Source organism: Sciurus vulgaris, assembly GCF_902686455.1.
Source record: "Sciurus vulgaris genome assembly, chromosome: 8".
NCBI classification, from domain to species: Eukaryota; Metazoa; Chordata; class Mammalia; order Rodentia; family Sciuridae; genus Sciurus; species Sciurus vulgaris.
The window spans coordinates 143,602,830-143,626,090 of NC_136468.1; the positions used below are offsets into that span (position 1 = coordinate 143,602,830).

Here is a 23,261-nt window from a genome sequence, read left to right on the forward strand (position 1 = left end):
AGTGACTCCGGAAGTGGAGGCAGGAGGATCAAAAGGTAAGAGGCCAGCTTCAGCAACGTAGTGAGACCCTATCTCAAAAATAAATAATAATAGCAATGATTAAAAAGTTTGTTGGGTGGAAGAGGACGGGGGTGGCCTGGGGCAGGGGCTCAGAAGGAGCCCTGATGTGCAGCTGTGTGTAAGGTCCCAGCGTGTTCAGGGAATGGCTAGCCTTTGGCCCAGGGAGGAAGGGGCAGTGGCTTAAAAGACAGGTCAGCAGCTCATTATGGAGAGGGGGCAGCAGGAGTGGCCTGGGGGAGTCATGCCCCCAGCCTCACCACGTCCAGTTCCCAGCCCTTGTGCCCTAGCCTGCCCCAGAGGAAGGGAAGGCCGGATGCCCATAACTTCCCAGGAGGAGGGGAAGAGAGGGGCCACAGATCCATCAGGATAAGTGGATCACCAACCATGGGTAGGTAGATCACCAGCTCCGAGTCTCAGCCTGTCTGCCTGGGGTCCCAGGCGTGCTTAGCATAAAGGGGCTGCTGCTAGTAGAGGGAAATGGGAGCTTAATCAGAAACCTCAAATGGAGGCAAATATTTGCAGATAGGGTGTGGCCCTCCTCACTTGGGATCTTCCTTGATTCTTCCCATCGCCCTTCATTACCAGAGGCAGCCATTTGACACCTTCTTGCTTATCCCACCCAATGACTGCCCCTTTCTGGCCTCTTGTTGCCTTTACTCTTCAGCTTTGACCCGGGCTTCTGCTTTCCCGGTGAACGCAGGAGCCAGAGGCTGGGGACAGAAGGGAGAGTGGAGAGCGGGATCAGACACGGCGGCAGCCTGTACCTTTAAGGGCCTGGGCGGGGCGAGCTGGAGGGGCGTGTCCTGGGCGGGGCCTGGGGGCGGGGCGAACGGGGCCAGCGCCCGGCCGCCCGGCTCAGCTCCGGGCGGGGCTCCCGAGGAAGGGCGGGCGGCGCGGGCCAACGAGGGACCCCGGAGGCCGCGAGGCCCGGCGGGGAGGAGGCTCGGAGTCTGCGGGTCCCAGGCCCGGCCCGAGGTGGGAGGAGCCTCCCGCCGGCGGACCCGGCACCCCAACTTCAACTTCTCAACGCGCGTCGGGACTGGAAACGCGCGCCCGGCGTCCCAAGGGCTCGCGCCCCGAAAGCGCAGCCCAGTCGCGGCCCCCGGCCCTTCCCACCCGCGCTCGACCCGGTACCCGCTGCAGCAGGTGCTCAGTACGTGCTTATGGTGAAACTGGATAAAGGAAATCGGCGGCCGGTGGAGACGACGGACAGGCGGGTCCTCGTGCGCTGGGGACACCAGGGGCCAGCATTTGTGTCCATTTTACAGACGAGGCATCAGAGGCCCCGAGAGACGTGACCTCCCCAAGGCTGCACGGATAGGAAGCGGCGGACACCGAACTGCCAGGCGGGAGTGTTTTTCCGCTCCAGGTCGCTGCCAGGTGGAGGGACTCCAACCCCGCCTGGAGTTCAGGAGGACACGCGCGGGACTGGACGGGACGGAAAGCCTCATCTTCCGGTCAACAGGTGAGGAAACTGCGGGACAGGAGCCCTGCGCCCGCAGGTCCCCTTCTCTTCCTCTGGGGCCTCCTCCTCCTCCTCCCCACACTGAGCCGCCAAGACGTTGAGAAACATCTGTTCAAAGAGTCACCCAGAAAGAAACGCGACAAAACCCCGAAAAGATGTTATGGACGTTGTTTTTCCTGATGGCAGAATTAAAACGTGCTCATCTAGGATGTGTGGACCTAGTTTTTCTCCCAGTTTAATTTCCCGAAGGAAAAATGAAGCCTTTATCTGTCCCCCTGGTGTTGAGGGGAGAGGCAGAGGCCAGCATCCTGCCCCTGGCCACTGCCAGCAGGCTGGGTGGCTTTGAGCAATTGACTTCCCCCTGGACCTCCCTTTCCTCACCAGAGGAGCTGTTGACTTTGTGGCCGGCCACCCTGCTGTGTGACCTGGGGCAGGCTGCAAATTCCTCTGAGCCCCAGTCTCCCAGAGCAGCAAGGTGGTGGCATCTCTGGCATCGCCCTGGGGACTGGATGAGGGAGATGTGACCCTGAGTGGGGAACAGGCCCGGCTTCACCACATGGAGTCTCAGTTTGCCCGTTTGTAAAATGGGAATGATGATGGTGTCCCCTGGGCATTGGGATTGAATGAGGTGTTCCACTCCGGGGCTTAGCTCTCTGGTTTTTGGTACTGGGGATTGAACCCAGGGGCACTTTATCCCTGAGCTGCATCCCAGTGCTTTTTCTTTATTTTTCGAGAGTCTTGCTAAGCTGCTGAGGCTGGCCTCAAACCTGCAATCCTCCTGCCTCAGCCTCCTGAGTGGCTGGGATTCGCCCAGTGCTCCTGGCTCTTAATAAACAAAATGACAGCTTTGCCTAACAGGCTATGGGGTGCGCGATACCTGGGCTCTCAGACTGGCAGCCACAGGCCGAGTCCACCCAAGAAGTACGTGCGCCTTGATTCTGAGGGATTTCCGGCTCCTGACCACTGCCGCTTCCCATATTTTTCTCACTCAGCTGGCCGCAGAGACATGTGTCTCCAGATTGTCCGAAGCCCCTTCCATCCCTGGTGTTCTGGTCTCGGCCCTGATCTTCTGGGGCCGGGGGTGTGTGTGTGTCGGGTGAGGGGCCAGTTCTGGTGGAGACTCCCCGGGCGCTGAGGAAGGCCCGTGTGACCTGCGTGCCACATGGGCAGGGCCCCGCCTCCTCTAACCGAGCTCCTTCTGCGCTGTGGTTGGGGAGGGGAGGGAGGGAGGGAGGCAGCACCTTAGCTGAGAAGGTCTTGGGCCCCTCCTGCTGTGTCCTGGGATCTTGGGTGACGCTGTCCCCTCCTGTCACTCCCTCCCCACAGGCTGCTGGAGAGCCTGCCATTTGGAACTGACCTCCTACAAAAGAGGAAGTGGAGGGGGCTCAGGCGCTGTGGAGTCGATGGCCAGCAGATGGCTGGGGCTCACGGGGTGCTGAGACGGCTCTCTGTGCTCCTGATGGTGGAGACCGTGTCCGGGGCCTGGGGCCCGTCCACGGGGACCCACACCAGCCCCCCATTTCCGGGTTCAGCTGTGAACCAGACCCCCGTGGCAGATGTGAGTATCCCGGCAGGAAGCTGGGGTGGGCAGGGGCACGTGCATTCAGTTAACAGATGTGTTTTATGGCCGGGCACAATGGCGCACGCCTGTCATCCCAGCAGCTCCGGAGGCTGAGGCAGGAGGATCGCAAGTTCAAAGCCAGCCTCGGCCACTTAGCGAGACCCTGTCTCAAAATAAAAAGTAAAGGGCTGGGGATGTGGCTCCGCAGTCAAGCAGCCCTGGGTTCAATCCCAGGACCAGTGAGGCGCATCTGCCGAGGGCCAGGCACGGAGCCGAGCCTGGGAGGTCACAGGGAGGAGAGACAAAATCCCTGCCACCCTGCCCGACAGGCTGCTCGCGGAGACAGGCGGAAGTGGCCCTGCAGCTTTCAGGTGGTGTGCTGCCTGTTCAGGGGAGGGTGCCAGCGTGTCCAGGGACTTCAGGTTGGGTGGCCCCAGACTGCTTCTATGAGGAAGTGACCTTCGAGCCCAGCCCCGAATGGAGAGGGAGCATCTGGAGGAAGAGCACAGGGCAAGAGGAACAGGCCGTGCGGAGGCCCCGCGGTGGAGCGGGCTGGGCGAGTGCCTGGATCAGCAGGCCAGGGTGGCTGGAACAGCATGAGCGAGGGGAAGAGTGTTAAGAGGACTCAGAGGCAGTAGCTGCCAAATTATGGAAGGCCTCGTGACTGAAACTGGGGAGGGGAATTACTTTGTGACCACTGGAGGGCTTTGATAGCCACTGGAGGGCTTTGTCAAAATCCAGTTTTTGTGCTCAAGGGACCTCTGGTTGCTGTGGAGAGAACGGGTTGAGCGGGGAGAGTGGGCGGGAGGGAGATCGGTGGGGAGCTCAAGTCATCCAGGGGCACAAGTGTGGGTGTGAGGGACAGGGACCAAGTGGAAGCACAGACAGTGGGACATCCTGGTGGACCTGCTGGAGGGCAGAGTGGCGAGAGAGAGAGAGAGAGAGACAGAAGGAGGGAGAGACAGAGAGAGAGAGGGAGAGGGAGCCCCTGGGGGCCCCATGTGTCCTGGGGATGGAGGCGAGAGCCCCCGGGGCCAGCTGGGCCAGAGACGGGGACAGGGACCCTGTGCCGCTCCACTCTGGTGTCCACGGGAGAGGAGGGGCCGCAGCAGATCCCACGGCAGAATGAGGTCAGGGGCTGCTGGCCATGGTGCCTGGGGTCTCCTCCGGCGGGGCCGAGAGGGCGTGACACCCGTGCTAAGGTCTCGCGCCTTGGTGCCCCGACTCCCAGCAGTCAAACGCAATCACGCCCATTTCACAGACGGGAAAGTGGTTTGTGGTTATTAAATTGACAGCCGCCTCTCGGGGTGGGAAACGGAGTGGTCCCTGGCAGACGTGAGCTGTCACAGGGTCATGTGGGGCCAGGGGAGGCTTTGGAGCACAGGAGGGAGGGGCGGGTCCCTCTGGTTGCTGTGGGAGGGTGGGCATGGGGCAGAGGTGGGGGCAGGAAGCGCAGGCCCAGCGAGCTGGTGAGGGGGTGGCAGTGGCCTTGGGCAGGAGTCTGACTTGACTGGGGACTTGGGGGAGCAATAGGATGTGCCGAGCCACCCAGTGCCCTCAGGCCGGGCTGGCCTGAGTGTGGCCCAGCAGCCGGGGGACGGTCTAGTCTTGGACCACCAGCGTCTCTGGGAAAAGAGGAGGCGTGGGGGGAACTTGCTGAGGACAGATCGGACGAGGGGTCAGGTGGCCCGAAATGCTGCACGTTTGGGGTGACCCTGGAGGTCTGAGGGGCCGCCACAGAAGGTCGTTTTTTCCGCCTGGAATTGAGGCTGATTTTACTGAGCACTAGCTATGTGCCGGGCGATTTTCTCAGCACATGGATTCTTTCATTTGCTGCCTGATTTCAAGGGTCAGGAGTACCACGTGTGGGTCAGGTCCAGTCCCCTGCTGACTTTTACGTGACCCTGGAGCTAAAAACGGCTTTTCCGTTTTTCAGTGGTTCCTGACACGTGACTTTCACGTGCTATGCCAACTTGAGTGTCCGTGATCCCATTGCTGTGGGAACACGGCACATGCCACTCGCACCAGCACGCGACCCCACGCTCCCTCTCCTGACTGCATTTGCAGGAGGAGGGACCTGGGCTCCTGGGGACGTTCGGGGAGGACAGCTTATGAAAGCCCAGCGCTGGCTGACATATTAGGGAAGTTTTGAAGTGTCTCCTCAGCCACCCGGCTGCTTGATTCTCTGGCTCTTTGGGGACCAGGCTGGACTCGGCCGCCTGCATTCCCACATGGACCTAAAGCGAGGGCAGAGAACACAGAAGGACACGTGGCCACCTGCTCTGGCCACTGTACCGGTAAAGGAACCAAAGCCCAGGGACTTCAGGGGCACAGGGAGCTGCAAAGCTGGGTCTCCCGCCCAGGCCTCCCACTCTGAGCAGCCGATCCTGTTGTCCACACCTGCCCTACTGGTACAGGGTGGAGAGCTGACGGCCCTGGGGACAAATTCAGCGCACCGCGGTTCCAAGCAGGTCTGATTTTAGATGTGTCCATCATCGGCCAGGCCCTGAGGCATTGGGCGTGCAGCCCTGCCCTGTCCACCCTGACCTAACCTGGTGTCCCCTGGAGTCCCCTGAGGCTGAGGCAGAGACCCAGGAAGAGGATGGGAAGGGAGAGAGGAGGCTGGGAAGTCTCCAGCCCGACTCAGAGCGGCGCCAACTGAACTCAGCCTGGGGAGCGAGCAGCCTTCATGGCCAGCCGGAGCAGGCATGCCCTCCTGGAGGCCCAGTTTGGAGGCCCAGGTTTGCTAGCACATTCTGCTGTCAACAACACGGTGGTAGCATCTCCCTGCATCCCGCCTGGCTGCCCCTGAGGACAGGAGACACGGAGGAGAGAGGGCAGGATGTGGGGTCAGAGCAGCTAGTTCCCCAGCAGTTCCGGCTGGTGACCTGTGGCCGAGCGGAGTCTGAGTCCTTGGGCCAAAGGCCTTGCCTCTCTGTGCCTCAGATTCTCACCTGTGATGTGGAAGTGATTGTACCAACATCTCGGGTTTCTTTCTTTTTTCTTTTGGTACTGGGAAGTGGGTCCGGGTGAGTTCCTCCACTGAGCTACATCCCCAGCCCTTTTTTTTATTTGTTTTGAGACATGGTCTCACAAAGCTGCCCAGGCTGGCCTCGAACTTGTGATCCTCCTGCCTCAGCCTCCTGAGTCTCTGGGTTTTCAGGTCTGTGCCACTGTGCCCTGTTACCTCCCAGGTTTCTTATAAAGACAGAGAGAGCGAGGTACGGTGGTGTAGACCCATCATCTCAGAGACTCAGGAGGCTGAGGCAGGAGGATCCCAAGTTGGAGGTCAGCCTTGGCAATTTAGCAAGACCCTGTCTCAAAACAAAACATAAATAGGCTGGGAATGTGGCTCAGTGGTAAAGCACCCCTGGGTTCAAATCCCAGTACTGGGAGGGAAAGAAAAAGGTAGAAATTAGAAGCTTAGGGCTGAGGGTGATGCTCAGTGGTGAAGGACGGCTTAGCCTGAGGCCCCAGCTGGGTTCCCAGCCCCTCCCCCAGATGATGATCTTGCCCGCTATTCGCTGAACACCTGCTCGCTGCTGGTCTGGCCTGATTAGGTCGCCTCTGTGTTCCTTATCATGGTGTCATGGTCCCATTGTTCAGAGGAGGCAGCCTCCTTTCTTTGCCCGAGGAAGGACTGAATCATCTAGAAGGATTCCAAGGAGGATTCCCACCCGGTCACGTCCCGGGGGCTAGGCTGCCCCGCAGGATCGCTGCTGCTGCTGTTCTTCCCCGGGCAGGAAGTGACCCGGGCAGCCACCTGCTTCCCTGGACTCTCACCCTGGGTCCTCCTGTGGGCTGAGTGGGACCCTCTCCTGCCAGAAACCCCCATGTGACCCCATCTCCCTGGGAGGTTCCTGGGCCCGGCAGAGCCAGGGGTCTGGGCTTGGGGCGAGGTGAAACCCTCCCCCCGTAAGACAGAGGCTGGCCTTACTTTTCGGTCCAGCTGGGGCCAGGGTGGGCTGGGGAGCGAGGGGCCCTGGCATTTTCCCGGGTGCTGGGGGTGCCCCGGGCAGCCCCGGTGCGAGGCGAGTGCGCTGGGCCGCAGTCCGGCCTCACCTGCCTTTTCCTGCGTTTTTCGGGAACAATGGGGGCAGACTTTCCACTCGGGACCAGAGGGTAAATATTTCCCGTCTCGTGGCCACATGACCTCTGCAGCCGCCCTCTGCTGTTTGGGGCAGATGGAAATGAGGGGCGCAGTGCCCAGTAAACACTGAGGGACGTGGACATTTGACCTTTGGTTCATTTCACGTGTATTTAAAAAAAAAAAAAAGTTTTTTTCTTTTGCGGTACTGGGGATCGAACCCAGGGCGCTCTACCACTGAGCCACATCCCAATCATGTTTATTTTATTTTGAGACAGTCTCGCTAAGTTGCTGAGGCTGGCCTTGAACTTGCAATCCTCCTGCCTCAGCCTCCCGAGTCTCTGGGATCACAGGCGTGCCCACCTCGCTCGACTACTTTTCTGTCTCTGTGAATTTGATGAAGTGGAATCAGCAGTATGTATTTTTGTGACTGGCTTATTTTACTTAGCACAGTGACCTCGAGGTTCATCCCTGTTGTGGCAGGTATCAGAAGTGCCCGTGTGTTTTCAGGCTTGTGTGAAGTACCCGTGTGGCTGATCCACTCGTTCACTGATGGACACTCTTTTTGGGTACCGGGGATTGAACTCAGGGGCACTCAACCACTGGGCCACCTCCCCAGCCCTATTTTGTATTTTATGTAGAGCCAGGGTCTCGCTGAGTTGCTTAGGGCCTCGCTTTTGCTGAGGCTGGCTTTGAACTGGCGATCCTCCTGCCTCAGCCTCCGGAGCCGCTGGGATGACAGACGTGGGCCACAGTGCCTGGCTCACTGGTGGACACTTAAGTTGCTTCCAAACCTTTGGGCCGTTGCAAATAATGCTGCTCTGGACTGGCTTCTACGAAACACCCCGTGGAGACTGTGCGGTCAGTTCTTCTGACTGTGCACCCAGGAGAGCCGCGGGCCGTTTTCTGAGGGAACTGCAGACTGCTTGCCCCGCAGCCGCACCACTTTACCTGCCTGATAACGGTGCCCGGGAGTCCGGCTTCTCCTGGTCCCGGTCCCTGTTGGGTTTTGTTTCCGTGGTGATGAGGATGGAGCCCAGGGCCCCCCTCCACCTCCCTGGCATGTGGAAATCCTGGAAATCTCGCCTCGCGCTGGGTTGCTTCTAGAGGGCCCCAGATGAGGACAGGCTGACTCAGCACTTTTACTTCTAGAATTCTCTCCGACAGCGCATCCTCACGTGTGCTTGGAGCGTCATGTGCAAGGGAGTGGACTGTCAGGGACGTTGGAAAATGAGTCGCCCCACGTGCCCAGCAGGAGGGAGGAGCCCTCCTTGGGTATCACCGTGGTGGGAAAAGTGCCGCAGTTACCACAGACGGCGGGGAGCAGGGGCCAGCGATGGCGAGACCCAGCGGCTCAGAGCTGGCGCGTGGCGCACGCTGTCATCCCAGCCGCTCGGGAGGCAGAGGCAGGAGGATCGCGAGTTTGAGGCCAGCCTCAGCCACTTAGTGAGACTTTGTCTCAAAATAAATGAAACGGGGGTTGGGGGGTGGCCCAGTGGTAGAGCACTGGCCTGGCATGTGCAGGGCCCTGGATTCAATTTTCAGCTCTGGGGAAAAAACAAAGAAGCAAAAACAGCACCGCAGGCCTCCAGCTGCAGGGACTGCAGTCTGCCTCAGTCTCCTCATCTGTGTAACGGGCCTCCCGACTGCACCGTCTTCAAGGATTGTTGTGCAGATTGATTGAAATCCATTTCATTGATTTTATTTTATTTTTATTGTTTTCCTGCAGTGCTGGGGATTGAACCCAAGGGTGCTCTACCCCCGAGCTACAGCCTCAGCCCTTTCTTACTTTGACAGAGGGCCCCACTGAGTTGCCCAGGCTGGCCTTGAACTCTCGATCCTCCTGCCTCAGCTTCCCGAGTAGCTGGGCGAAGTCCGTTTGAAACTCGCAATGCTGTGCCTGGCCTATTGAAGTCACTCGTGTGTCTCATTTTTCCATAAATACCTGACATAGCTGCTCACTGAGCAAATTACAGAAAGGTTAGAAGGGACTCATCTCTGCAAAGCAAACTGATGGCTAGGGTGTGTGCAGACGTACGGAACTGAGAGACGTGTGTAGGGATGTGCTCCAAGTTGACCGCGGTGGGATTGCTGGGAAGAGGGGAGAGATTCTGGGGACCCGGATGAGAAGGAGGAGCTCAGAAACCTCGAACGGGCTGTGGCTGGACTACAGGGCACCTGCCCAGCATGCACAGACCCCGTTCAACCCCCAGCACTGCAGAAAAACAGCAAAAAGCGTTTTTTAAAACACTTGTATCGTTTCCTTTGGAAACAAATACGTTTGCCTGAATTGTTTGCATTAATTTCAAACACAAGTTTATCTTTAAAAATAAAAGCCTGCAGTTGGCAGCCGAGGCCCTGAGGGACTCGGGACCGGCTGAGGGGGTACCTTCCCGGCTCAGGTGGGCTCTGTCCCTGACACCCGCCCCCTGCAGTGTCACCTCGTGAGCAGCCTGAACGCCTCTGAGCGCTGTGACTTCGTCAGGACCAACCCCGACTGCCGCAGTGGTGGGGGCTACCTGGACTACCTGCAGGGCCTCTTCTGCCACTTCCCCCCCGGCCTGCTCCCTCTGGCCGTCACCCTCTACGTGAGTCCCGGGCGGGCGGCTGCTGAGGGGGCGGTGGTCATGGAGGGGCCGGGCTCCACCTCCGCTCTCCCCACCAGGCATCCTGGCTGCTCTACCTGTTTCTGATTCTGGGAGTCACTGCGTCCAAGTTGTGAGTCTGGCCTTGGGCTCGCCTGCAGTGTGGCCGAGAGGCTGGCACCCGGGGCCCGGCGGCGGGGCAGGGCAGGGCAGGGCAGGGCCCTGGGGAGGGGCAGGCCGGCCAGGTGGAAAGGGACCCTGTCTGCCCTCCAGCTTCTGCCCCAACCTGTGGGCCATCTCTGCCACCCTCAAGCTGTCCCACAACGTGGCAGTATCCTTTGCTGTGGGCCACCTGGCGGGAGGGACGGAAGGAGGGAGGCCAGGGGCTGGCAGCAGGAAAGGCCCTGCGTGGACCCTTGACAAACTCCTATGGCGTCACCTTCCTGGCCTTCGGGAATGGCGCCCCGGACATCTTCAGCGCCCTGGTGGCTTTCTCAGACCCGCGCACGGCCGGCCTGGCCATCGGGGCTCTGTTTGGTGAGCATGGCCCTGGCGGGGTGAGGGTGGCAGGGGGCGGCGGGTGGCTGAGCTCTGGCCTGCTGTCCCCCAGGTGCAGGCGTGCTGGTCACCACGGTGGTGGCCGGGGGCATCGCCGTCCTGCACCCCTTCCTGGCCGCCTCCAGGCCCTTCCTCAGGGACATTGCTTTCTACATGGTGGCCGTGTTCCTGACCTTCACTGCGCTCTACCTGGGCAGGGTCACGCTGGCGTGGGCCCTGGGTGAGCAGGGGCCATTCCGGGGTGGTGGCCAGGAGACCCAGGGACAGAGGGACACGGGAGGCTGGCTGGCGGGGTGGAGGGTGGACTTGATTTCCAAGGAACGGAGCCCTGTGGAGCTGGCTTGGGCAAACGGGGACTAACTGGCTCCAGTGGCCCGCGGGGCAGGCCAGAGTGGCCGTTGGGAGTGTCCCTGCTCCCCGCTCCCAGCGAGGGGCACAGCATGTCCTGGCCGCAGACGCGTCCTCCAGACGGCTCCAGGTGGCGAGTCAGGGGCCCACGGGGCCCACAGCCTGCGAGCTGCCTCACCCTGGGGCCAGGGCCTGGAGCTGGCGCCACCAGGGTGGGGTCGGGGTCACGGCCTCTGGGGCTGGACACAGGGTGTGCAGGGCGCGCCCTCCGCTCTGGGCTGGACCTTCCTTCCCCGACTGCCCAGCTGAGGCCCACAGAAGGGAGGACAGGCCAGTGAGGCGAGGGGGCCGGGCTCGGGGAGATGGGGACAGGGCTGAGCAGACACGGCCGCCCTAGCTGGTGGCCTGCGGCCAGAGTGGCTCTGCTGAGCGTCCCCTTGTGTGCAGGCTACCTGGGCTTGTACCTCTTCTACGTGGTCACTGTCGTCCTCTGCACCTGGATCTACCGGTGGCAGCGGAGAAAATCCCTGGTCTGCTCCCTGCCGGGGACACCAGGTGAGTCCCCAGGAGAGGACCAGGGGGACGGGAGCCTCGTGCCCTTCAGGGCCACCCCGCGTTCCTTGGGGCCATGGCCCCTCTCCTCCTGCCAAGGCCCCTCTCTGTGCGGGCTCGGTTCCCAGAGCCTCCTAGGCTGTCCAGGTGCCCTGTCCCCGCCATGCCAGAGCCGTCCTCTTGGGACGTCACTACCCACATGCCCGGGTGCCCCACGCTGCCCTTGGGTAGAATCCAGACACAGCCGTGTACCCAAGTCCAGGCACACGCATGCCGGCATGCAGCCCACACGCAGACGCGCGAACCCACAGCACACGTGCAGACAGACGCACGGCTCGCCCGTGCCTCGCAGAGCTCCCGGGCGCTGGGGTCCCGGGCGCCTGCCGCCTCGCCCCTTGCCCTTCTATTGGTAAGGAAGCAGACTCAGGGCCCACGCCCTGCCCGGGCCAAGGAACTGCAGAGGCCTCAGACTCAGACCCCAGAGGCTGCTCCCTTACCGCAGTGCCAGAGTGACAGCGGGGAGCCCAGGACTGTCCTGTTGTCCACTTGTGTCTGTGAGCTGCCAGGGACGGGACGCCACTGGCACAAAGCAGGTGCTGGCAACTCCTCCTGCAGGAAGTCTACCCAGATTGCTTCCTCTCCTCTCCCCTCTGCCACCTGAGCCCAGCAGGTGTCGCCCTGGCTTTCCTTAGACCCAACCTAGCGCACCGGGCTGGGCGCCGAGGGGAGGAGGCGGGAGAGGGGACTCAGGGCCAGACCGCAGCTCGAGCTGCATCTTCCTTCCGGGCTGCTCTCCACGTGCCAGGCCTGGAAGAGTCCAGAAGGCTCTTGAGAAAAGTTCCAGACTGGTTGAGAAAACAGCCTGGGTTCCCTACGCTCCAGAAAGCGGGACTGAAGTCGCTAATGTCCGCATGTGTCCCGGGAGGGCCGTGGTAGGCGTAGCGCCAGTGGCCTGTCCTTGCACAGGCAGTCTTGGGGATGAGGGGCCCTGGCCGTGGAATAATCCAGAGCAGGCCTGAGACACTGAGGAGCCCGCAGCAGAGGCGGCTGAGCTCGGTGGCACGCGCAGGGCCCTGGTCACGCCCCAGCACCAAGAAAGAGAGGCAGGGCCTGACCCTCGCTCCCTTCGGACGCCTGGCCGGTGTCCTCCCAGCGTGAGCCAGGGCCGGGGCTCTAGGCCCAGCTCTGGTAAGCGCCCTGCCTCCCGCAGAGATGCTGTCTGACTCGGAGGAGGACCCCGTGTCCTCCAGCACCAACAGCTGTGACTTCGGTGAGCCAGCACCCTGGCCCAGCCTGGGGGTGGGCAGCTGGTCAAGACGGGGTGTGGGCAGGCCGAGCCTCGGCCCAAGACAACCATCTGCGCCAGGCTGGGCCACCCTCAGCCAGCCGTGGGGAGGACAGGGGGGACGGAGGGGACAGGGCCTCCTGGAGGCAGAGCTGGCCGCGGCCACTCCTGCCCTGCCTCACAATGCAGGCGACGAGTTCCGGCCACTGCTGGACCAGGAGGAGAGTACAGCTCGCTCCCTGGCCCGCGCCCTGAACCCCCTGGACTGCAGGACCTGGAGAAGCAAGTCCGCGTCCTGGAGGGCCCTCAAGCTGTTCAAGGTGCCTGGGGACAGGGGTGGCACAGTGGTCCCACCTCGCGCCAGCCTGGGGTGGCCCTGGGCCTGCTGAGACCAGACGGGGAGACCAGGTCACGGAGCCCGGCCAGCAGCATGACCTGGGCACTGCCCTCTGTGGAAGGAGCACATCTGCCTGGGGACAGAGAGGAGGGACCCTCCGGGTGAGGACCAGGGCTGGGCAGGCGTGGTGCCTCGCAGCCCATGACCTCCTGGAGGTAACCAGGCAGCCTAGCGGGTGTTTCAGGCTGCTCAGTTCCGGGGGCAGGTGGTGAGCTCTTGCTGTGCCCCATGGCGGCTCCAGGTGCATCAAGACGACGGGCAAGTCACCGTGCTCCCGAGCCTCGGTTCCCTCCCCTGTGAATGGGCATGACGATGGTGTGCCTTTCCTCTGCAGAGGGTGTAGCAGCAAGTTACTGCCACGCCGATGCTGCATAACAAGCAGCCCGCAAATCTCACTCCCCAAATCTCACCCGCTTGCAGTGACGATATTTTCTGTCTTCGTGGGCTATAGGTGGACAAGGGCTATTGCTCCAGATTGTCTGGGGTCAGGTCTGCCCTGGGGCTCATTCTGGGGCCAGGGGACACCTGGGGCGTGTCCTTTCCTCAGTGGGAGAGGTCGAGACAAGCTGTGCCAGCAGAGCCTCTGCTCAGCCACTCTGGCCCCAGCGGGTATGTGCGGAGGGCCGGGTGCAGGGCCTGGAGTGGCGCGGGCACCCCGTGTTTGTCACTAGCTCCGAGATGGCCAGGCACCCAGGGCTGCCAGAGCTGGTCGGTGTCCCCGCCGCGTGGCTTTCGAGGAGCTCCTTGCCCTCTCTGGGCCTGTTTCTGCGTCACGTAGGGTTCCTGCCCTGTGCTGCTTGTCAGGAGCACTTGAGGAGCTTCGCTAGGGTGAATGACAGCCCTGAAGACGTCCAGGCCTAGTCCCCAGAGCCCGTGGTGTGCTGCCTGATGGGACGGAGAGCCTGGTGGCGTGACCAGGGCCTGGAGAGGGGGAGCCTCTCTGGACTTCCTGGGCAGGCCCAGTGGGATCACAGGGTCCTCACCAGGAGGGAGGAGGCAGAAGGTGCACGTCAGAGGACTCAGGAGGGTTGGGATGGTGTGAGACCAGGGCTCAGGAGGCAGGGGTCCGTGGAAGCTGGAGAGGGAGACCTATGTCCCCTGGAGCTTCCAGAAGGAACACAGTCCTGCTGACCCCTGGGTCGTGGACCCTCTGCCTCAGAACTGCATGAGAATCTACTTGGCCATCTTCACTTCCTCAGTGCACCACCATGGGAACTGCCCATGTCCAGCCAGCTGCCCCAAGGGTGCTTTTGCATGGGGTCATGTTCCGAGGCTGCTGAGCTCCATGTGTGGCTGGTGGGGACTCGGCCTCTCCACTGACACCGCCCTCCCTTGCCCACTTGGCAGCTGCCCGTGGAGTTCCTGCTGCTCCTCACTGTGCCCGTCGTGGACCCGGACAGGGATGACCGGAACTGGAAGCGGCCCCTGAACTGCCTGCAGCTGGCCGTCAGCCCCCTGGTCCTGGCCCTGACCCTGCAGTCGGGGGCCTGTGAGTGTCCCACCCCTGGGCCTCATCCCAAGCTTTCTTCCCAGCCTGGGGGCAGCAGGATCCCCCTGTGCCCAGGCCGCCAGCAACCCCAGCCTGGACGTTTGTCCAGGGACCTTCAGCTGGTCCAGTCCTGTCGGCTGCACATGGCTGCCCCGACTTGTCTGCCTGCCTTCTGAGCGAGGAGGGCTGGGTGGGCTCAGTGGCCAGAGCACGGCGGCCAGTGGGAGGCCCCAGGTGCCAGCACCGCAGAACGTCAGTCAGTCAACAAGGACATTTGTGACCTCACGTCGCATTCAGATTTGGGCTCCTCGAGATCTGGGCCACGAAGGCCAGGCTGACCAGCGCCAAGAAGGGGGCCCAGGGCCCACGGGTCCAAACGCCCTGCCCAGTGCCCTCCATCGCCCGGGGTGACCAGGCCGGGCTCGGGTCTGTCCTGGCCTGTGTCATCTGCTGGTCCCCGCCTGGCCCCGAGCAGCCGTATCCGTTCTGCCTGGCTCAGGCCCAGGAGGCGCCTGGGCTGGTCAGACATCCTCTAACTCGCCCTCCAGGTTCCTTCCTGTTGTCTAACTTCAGTGTCTCATGCTGCCCGTTCCCCTCCATTATCCTCCTAGGGGGCTAGGAGGGGAGGACACGAGGTGACCCTGGAGCCTCTGTCCACCTTGGCTCCAGCTGAGCCGGGCGCCTGCCCTGTCCAGGGACTGACTTCCCAGCCCGTGGATTTGTGCTCTGGTGGCAGCTGGGGATCCGACCCGGGTGCGGGCAGCTGGGCTGCACCACCGAGCGCATGGGCCTCCCTGGCCTTCACAGGCCGCTCCGCTGCTGCCTCCTTAGTCCCCACCATGGACGCCTTTCACGTAAAGACCATTTACCGAGGAGGAAGCCACATCCTGTGTCAGCAGGAAATGGGCCTCGTGTCTGGGAAATTCATGGTCCTGCAGAAGCAAAGGCAGTGGACCGACGTGCCTGGTTGGGTCCCCCTGCCGGCTCTGGGCCGCTGGCCCACTTCCTTTGTCCAGCCGGGCCTCGCGGCGCTGGGAGACGCGGGCGGGCGGGGAGCGGAGAGGGCCTCGCGAGAGGCGGTTTCTCCTGGGCGCTCTGTCCCGCCCTCCTGCGCCCATGCAGCCAGTGTGGCCGTCCCACGGGCAAAGGCCAGCTCTGAGGTGCCGCTTCCCAGTTGCCATGGCCTCTCCTCTGGTGCCTCGCAGGGAGCCTGTCCCTGGCCCTGGCTGGAGGCCCTCCCGGCCTCACCTTGGCTCCTCCCTCTTCGGGGGCCTCACTCTGGCCCCGCTGCCCCTCACTCCCTGGCCCCCCGTCCCGGCCACCCTCTCCCGTCCCCCGCATGGGCTTAGCCAGGTGGCCCAGGCCGAAACCAGCACCAGCAGACACTGGCCAATGACCCCTGTCAATCACCTGTCGCATCCTTTGTGAATTTAGCCCCTCTTGGTTCTTACGCCCCCTGGACGTGCGAGCCGAGAGCTAGACTCCAGACGGGACCAGACGGTCTGGAAGTGTCTGGACTTGGAACTGCTGCCTCCCTGCGGTGGAGGACGGGCAGTGTGCAGATTCTGGGGTGCTCTTCCCGCTGGAAGGGTGCCCGTAGTGCTTTGACTCGAGGGCGCGGGACGGTCCCGCTGGCTGATGGGAGGGCAGAGGTGGGGCTGGGTCTGCGGCCGAGTGAGGCCCACCCACTGGTGCTGCAGGGCCGGGCGTGGGCGGATCAGCGATGCCCGCAAGGAGGCGGGCAGGGCCGGCGGTCGACTGGGCCTTCCGGGTCTGGCCAGGCGGTTGGTCTCTTGACCAGCTTGGGGGCAGGCTTGGGACCCGGGCCCGCGGGAGTCCCAGCGCTACTCTCGCCCGCAGATGGCACCTACCAGATAGGCGGCCTCCTGCCGGTCTGGGCCGTGGTGGTGATCGCCGGCACAGCCGTGGCCTCCGTGACCTTCTTCGCCACCACCAGCGGGCGGCCCCCCAGGCTCCACTGTGTAAGACTCCGGGTCCCCCGGCTGGGCGAGGGGCGCTGCGGTCTCTGGGGCAGACGGTGGCCAGCTGGTGTCCCCAGCAGTTGGCCAGCGACCACTTTCCCCCGTGACGGGAACGCGGGCTTCTGTCCCTGTTCAGGGTACTTGGTGGCAGGGTCTCTGGTTTAGGAGGAGCGATTCCCGTGCCGCACAGTCCCCTGCCAGCCGCCATGGTGTCCGTGTGTCCCCGGGGGCGGGGCCGCCGTGGCCATGGTCAGTTCAGGACATCTGCGTCCCAGGGGCAACGCTGAGCCCCACAGAGTGGTGCATCCCCCCGCCTCTGGCACCCAGGGCTCACCGGGCGCGGATTCACCTCCCCTGGCCGCATCCGTGGACACGCGTCTTGTGCCGCAGCGTGTGCTCTGATCGCGCGCTGTCCCTGGGCAGCCGGGGTGCCTGCTTCGTCCCCCTCCGTCCTGTGAACATGCCAGTCTGTGTCCGTCCACCGCTGCTGTGTGCACGGGTCTCTTCCGCTTCCTGTCTGTCGTGAGAGCGAGGCCACCAGCCTCGGGAGGCCGCCAGCCTCGGGTGGGAGCTTCTGTGCGGATGCTCACTTGCCTTTCCTCTGGGTGCGTTGCTGGGGTGGCGTTGCCGGGGCAATGGCAGCTGTGTTTGATTCTTGAGGACGTGCCCGTCTGTCCCCGGACTGGCGAGGAAGCACCTGCGTCCAGGACGAGGCCCGGGCGCTCTGTGGGCGCCCCTTCCATTCTCCCCAGTCTGCGGGCTGGCTAGGACCCTTAGGCGGTTTGTCCAGGTTCAGACTGTGGGTAGCTTGGTGCAGAGCGCTTGCCTAGCATGCATGAGGCCTGGGATCGGTCCCCAGCACCAGAAAAAAAATTACTAAAAATTTTTCATCTTTTATATTCATTGATAAAAATGTGGCCTTTTTTTCTGGTCCTGGGGTGGACCCAGGGCCTCGTGCTTGCTAGACAAGTGCTCTACCATCGAGACGGGGCCTGGCTCCATCGCCCGGGCTGGCCTCCAGCTTGCCATCCTCCTGCCTCAGCCTCCCAAGTAGCTGGGATCACAGGTGTGCACCGCCGCGCCCGGCTGCTGCCGTTTTTGTCCTGGCTCAGCCTGCGACGTGGACACACCTTGAACACGTCCCTGGAAGGGGAAGGAGACCGTTGCGGAGGATGCAGATTGTACTGCTCCACTCACGCTGTGTCCACGACGGCAGATCCACAGACAGGACGCAGACCAGCGTGGGGTGGGGGTGGGCGGGGGTGGGGTGGGCTTGAGGTGATGGCTGGCGTTCGATGGACGCTGGGACACTTTCCCCCAAAGGCGAGGGGCTAACGGGCGAGCCCTGCCCCACGGGGCACGGGCTGCGTTTGTGACCTCCCTCTGCCCTGGACTCGTGGGGGCGGCGCTGTTGTCTGGCTCCACAGCTGAGGAGCCAGGGCCACATCCCTGTCGGGCCATCTCCTCCACAGCTCTTTGCTTTCCTGGGCTTCCTGACCAGCGCCCTCTGGATCAACGCGGCTGCCACGGAGGTGGTGAACATCCTGAGGTCCCTGGGCGTGGTCTTCCGGCTGAGCAACACGGTCCTGGGGCTCACGCTACTGGCCTGGGGGAACAGCATCGGAGGTGATCAGCGGGCTGGGTCCTGGGGAGAGCACAGGCCCTCGTGGCTCCTCACTGCCCCGGCCAGAGCTGCATACGGTCAGGGTGTCCGTCTCCAGCACGTGCACGGTGCCGGAGATGTTTTGGAGTGACCGACCTGGGGCATTGGGGTGAGGTGGCCTGAACTGCCAAATGGGCCTCTTCCCCAATCTCTGATGCCTGGACACGTGGTGGCTTCTTGGAGTTCAGGCGGGACATGGTGCCCACTGCGGCCAACCATGCTTAGTATAGCTACAGCAGCCAGGTATGGTTGACCAGGTTATGCACTGCATCGGAGCACCCAGTGGCCTAAACCTAGGCCTCCCTCACTTAGCTCTCTGGGCAGCGTTCCCTAATTCACGAAGGGGTGCAGTGTGCCAGCAGCAGGTGGGCTTGGGTGAGTCGGTGGTGGCAGCGCATCATCCCACACCCGAGGCAGTCCCGCTGGGAGGCTGGGGTGGAAAGAATGCAGGAGACACCTGTCAGGACGCCGGGGCCCCGTGTCTGCTGACTGCGGGGCCACCTGCCACTCAAGACCCTGTTTCCCTGCAGACGCCTTCGCAGACTTCACGCTGGCCCGCCAGGGCTACCCGCGGATGGCCTTCTCGGCCTGTTTTGGGGGCATCATCTTCAGTATCCTTCAGGGGCTGTGCTGGGCTGGCGCTGGGTGGGAGCCCGAGGGCACGGGTGGCCCTGTGCCCTGCTGGGACTGTGGAGTGGCTGCTGGGGCCCCAGCTCCCTGCGGTGGCTCTGTGGGCTGGTGGGCCGGTGGTTTCCCTGCGGAGCAGGAGTGAGCTTGAGCTGCGCAGCCCCGGGCCTGGCTCTGTTCAGTAAAAGCTGGTCGTGAAGCAGGCGGGCCAGCTCGGGCCCAGGGCTGCCCTTCTCAAGCCTGGTCCTCCTGGGAAGACTGGCTCTCCTCCCGGCTGCCCTTCTTTCTGGCGGGTGCTGGGGAGCAAACCTGGGCCTGTGCACCAGGCGAGCCTCTGCCACCGGCCTTGCTCCAGCCCGAGAGCGTTGAGCCCAGCTAGTCCTGGTCTGGTCCCAGTGCCACCAGGTGCCAGGTGTGGCCTGCCTGCTCCGTCCCCGCCCACTGCCCTCTGCCCCGGGGGTCTCTTTACATGCCCTTGGGGTGGGGCTGGCGGGGCAGCGGGGTGGTGCAGCGCTGCCCAGCCCGCGTGAGGCCTGGGTTCGATCCCGGCGCCATCAGAGGGGCGGCATTTGGACTGAAGGTGGAGGTCGTGGCAGAGCGGCCGGGGCAGTGCCAGCACCTGGCGGGGACGAGGGCGTGTGCACAGCGCATCCGTGGTACCTGGCCGGGCAGGGACCCAGAGGCTGGGTTTGGGGTGGGGACCTCTCCTGGCCTGCCAGGTGGGGTGGGGAGGAGGTTCCAGAACGATCCCTGGAGATGGCCCCACCCACGTGCCCTGCTGGTTCCCCAGGGGACTGTGGGCAGTGGCCCCACCTCGCCTGACTTCCCTGGCCCCATCTGTGGGCGCTCACGGTGCCAAGCACTTCTGACCCCTCATCGGTCCCCGAGGACTGAGTGCGAAACTCGCTCAGCGTCACCCTCTTCCAGGCACTAACTGGAGCCCAGCCCTTCCCATGGGGGCTTTTCGGATGTGGGCAGTGGGCATAGGTGATCAGGCGGGGCTCATTCTGGCCCTGCACCCGGGTCCAGGTGGAGCCCAGCCGGAGGGCGGGAGCGGGCTGTGGCCACTGCCTGTGGAGCTTCCTGAGCTGGGCTGCAGACATCCTGGTGGGAGTGGGGCTGGGCTGCCTGCTGCAGATCGCCCGGAGCCACGCCCCGGAGGTGGAGGTGAGTGGGGCAGGGGAGGTGACAGGCGGGAGGAGGCGCCCCACGAGGGGCGGGGACGTTCACACCTCAGAAACTTCCACTTCCCGGGAAGAGGCTTGTCTGAACTCCTGACAAATCTGATTTGGGAATATTTTGCATGAGTTGAAAAACACGTGTTCCTTGCAAATCGACAAAGCAGCTAAGATTCAGAGCAGGAGAGGGAGGCGCCTGTGCGGCCCGGGCCCCTGCCCCCTCAGGCCCAGGTCCATCACCAAAGTCTCTTGCTGTGTGACTTTGCGTGAGGTAGGACATCTCTGTGCCTGAGCTTCCCTACCTGTAAAATGGGGTGGTGACCCCCTCCAGGCTTCCTGAATGGGGTAAGATCCCAGTGCTGCCCGCAGGAAGGTTGAAAAGGCACAGGGACGGTGGGGGTCCTCGCAGGTCCCTCAGGATTTCCTGGGGCATGAGACCTGACCTCCTGTGCAGGGAATCTGCATGAGGGCGCTGGGCACTGGCCGGGACCTGTGCATGCTAAGCACAGCTCTGCCCTGGCCACCCTGCAGCCCGGAAGCTGCAACTTCTCCCCGCCCCCAGGACAGATGCAGGACATACCAAGGTTCCTACGGACGGCGGGACCTCCGACACGGGCCGGGCGGGGGCAGAAAGCACGGTGAGGCAGGAGCCTCCCGCGGCAGGCCGTCCAAGTTCTAGAAGAGCAGGGCCCAAGGGCAGCCGCTGGACGGTGAGGCCTGGGCCAGCGGAAGCCAGCGGGCAGATCCACCCCAGCTGCCACCGACTGGGTTCCGGGACTTGCAATCAGGCCACCAGGAAGAGCTGCGGGCGGATGGCCCGGGCTGGTTTCAAGCCCTCGGGGAGCACTGAGAAGGCTGGGAGGCCGATGCTGGTGTGGCTGGTGGAGACGAGCCACCCACCGAGTCTCTGAAAGCCATGGCTCCTGCAGAGCCCGCTGCTGATGGCCCTCAGCGGCCTTCATGCTGCACGCCCGCCGGCCGGCCGCTGGGAGGGCTTGGGAACTTGCTCTGCGCGTGCGTACGTGTGTTCACGTTCTTCGCAGACTTAAGGGGTCCCTTTTCGTCGTGGATTCTAAGCTGTGGCTACGGCCCCTCACACCCCTTTCTCGTGTGTGCCGTAAGTCACACGGGACGAGAGACATCAAGCTAGGCAGTGTCCACAGCGACTGCCAGGTGAAAACACAAGCTGCTCTTTTAAAAGAATTTTGATCGCATTCTAGGCGAGCAGGCTATTTTAGACACGGTCTTGCTACGTTGCCCAGGCTGGCCTCGAGCTTGCCATCCTCCAGCCGCAGCCTCCCGAGTAGCCAGCATTAGCAGCGAGGTCACTGTGCCTGGCTCACTTACTTTGAGATGGAATCTCGCTACGTGGCGGGCTCGGAGCCTTCGCCTCCTCATCTGCCAAACAGTCGACCAGCACCCACCAGAAAGGACTGCGGTCGGGTCAAAGCAGCCGGTGCTTGTGTCCCTTCCTCTGCTGCCGCTGGGGTCGCGTCTGGGTCTGGGATGGGCTCTGCCCTCCCACAGGGAGGCCCAGGCGCTGCTGGCAGCCAGTCCCTGGTGGATGGACCTGGGGTGATCGCTGAGACGTGGCTGCGGGCGGCAGTGGGGGCGGGACACGCGCTGACCAGGCTCCCCCCTTCTCCCCGCAGCTGGAGCCGGGCGGACTGCTGGTGTGGGTGCTGGCCAGCGCCCTGGGCCTCAGCCTGGTCCTCTCCCTGGTCTCGGTCCCCCTGCAGTGTTTCCAGCTCGGCAGAGTCTACGGCTTGGGCCTGCTGCTCTTCTACCTGAGCTTCCTGGTGGTGGCCTTGCTCACTGAGTTTGGAGTGATTCACTTGAACAGTACCTGACCAAAGCCGCCTTTGGTGTGAGGGTGGCACCGTGGGGGCCCCTGCAGCCTCCTGCTGGAACTGGAGTGGGCAGCTCCACAGTGGCGCTTGCTGCCAGAGCAGACCAGCCAAGTCCAGTCGCTGGCCCTCTGGGGAACGGCTTTGCTGAGGCCTGAGCCAGGCGGAAGCTGGACCTCCTGTGTGACCCCAGCGGCCCCATGAGAAAGAAGGGCCGGGCCTGGGCGGAGGAGGTGGCACCTTCTCTTCAGGGTCAAAGAACCAGGTGGCCCAGGTGATGGCTGGTGAGCCTGGCGTGTGGGCCCAGCAAGGTGGCCTGTGGGTCGTGCCCGAGTCCAGCTTTCCAGCGGCCGGGTCATGAACGCCAGAAGAACCAGGTGACCTCAACCTAACACCGCGGCTGGGCCCAGAGGCTCCACCACCTGCCGGCCGCCATGGAGGGCTCAAGACCTGGGAACCGGGGCTCCCGCTTCCCAGCGGTGCGGCCTGGGGCCTCCTTGCTGTGGCGGCGACCCTGCCTTTCCAGGGAGTGGCTTGTTTGCCTGCTGGCTTCTGCTGTTCGCGAAGAGACTCTGCTGTCCTTTTTCCAAATTAAACAACAAGAAACCGCCCAGGGTTAAGATTTCAGGTGTTTCCTGAAAGCAGCATGCTCAGGCGCACCTGTTCCTCCACACCGGGCAGGAGGGACTGGTTGATGCCCCGCTCCTTGGCAAGACGGGTGAGGCGAGGGGCGTCCGGAAGGGCCCCAGAGGGACCTCTGCTCTCTCCCCTGCCCGCAGAAACCGGAAGTCACCAGGCAGCAGCCCGTTTACAAAGCAGAGGCTCTTTTATTAATATGCCAGAAATCCAGAGACGCAGTGGTTTCTAGGTAACAAATCGCCGACGTACAAAACCAGGTGCCACCCGCCGTCCCTACAAAATGATTGTCTGCGTGGTGTGGAGTAAGGCTGGTGGGGAAAAGCCAGGAGGGCCCGGCGGTGGCCTCCCCAAGTGCCACCACCTCGCTGGGGAGGGCGCACAGTGCCATTGCCACCCTGCCAGGCTGTGACCTGGCCAGCAGCAAGTGCCACCCAGTCCCCTTCAGCTGCGATGGGTGAGGAAGGCATCTGAGCTATGGAGTCCCAGGGCACTCAGGGTTCATAGCTTGGCTGAAAACTGTTCCCTGCTCGGCAGGCAAGCTTGAGGGTCAGCTTGATGGGACCACAGGTGGCCCTGTGTCCGGGTGAGGGCACTGCCACCCGACAGCACATCTTGCATGTCTGGGGGCTGGACAGGGTCAGGCCCCGCCCGTCCTGAACCGGCCTCCTTCTTGGGGCCTCGGCTCCCCTGGTGACCTCCCAAGCCTGCAGCCCCTGGGGTAGAGGAAGGGACTAGAGTGAGCCCTGGACACTCAGGTCAGAAGCCCCCTGCCCTCTAGAAGCTGCCCCTCCCCCTGCTTCCAAAAGCCCATTCTAATACACAAAGGCTGAAAGGCACCCAGTTGTGCAAATAAAGTTCCTTCTCTGGAGAGAAGGGTGTGGCCCGGGCCCCCTGCTGAGCCCCTGCGTGGCCGATGGCCTCCGAAGGTGACGAGGGCA

At 63.0% G+C, this 23,261-nt stretch overlaps 1 protein-coding gene across 1 annotated transcript; it reads left to right on the forward strand.

The window, feature by feature from the left end:
* Window positions 1-2,928: 2,928 nt before the first annotated feature.
* SLC8B1 (solute carrier family 8 member B1) lies at window positions 2,929-22,159 on the forward strand (the record flags this gene model as incomplete). Its single annotated transcript, XM_079151588.1, is given in 15 exon segments — window positions 2,929-2,953; window positions 2,956-3,083; window positions 9,609-9,761; window positions 9,839-9,891; window positions 10,183-10,295; window positions 10,369-10,536; window positions 11,112-11,219; window positions 12,427-12,486; window positions 12,691-12,821; window positions 14,246-14,387; window positions 16,248-16,369; window positions 17,842-17,995; window positions 18,563-18,643; window positions 19,759-19,826; window positions 21,490-22,159. Coding segments are annotated over 15 exon segments (1,704 nt in total). The 3' UTR covers window positions 21,688-22,159.
* Between the last annotated feature and the right edge of the window lie 1,102 nt (window positions 22,160-23,261).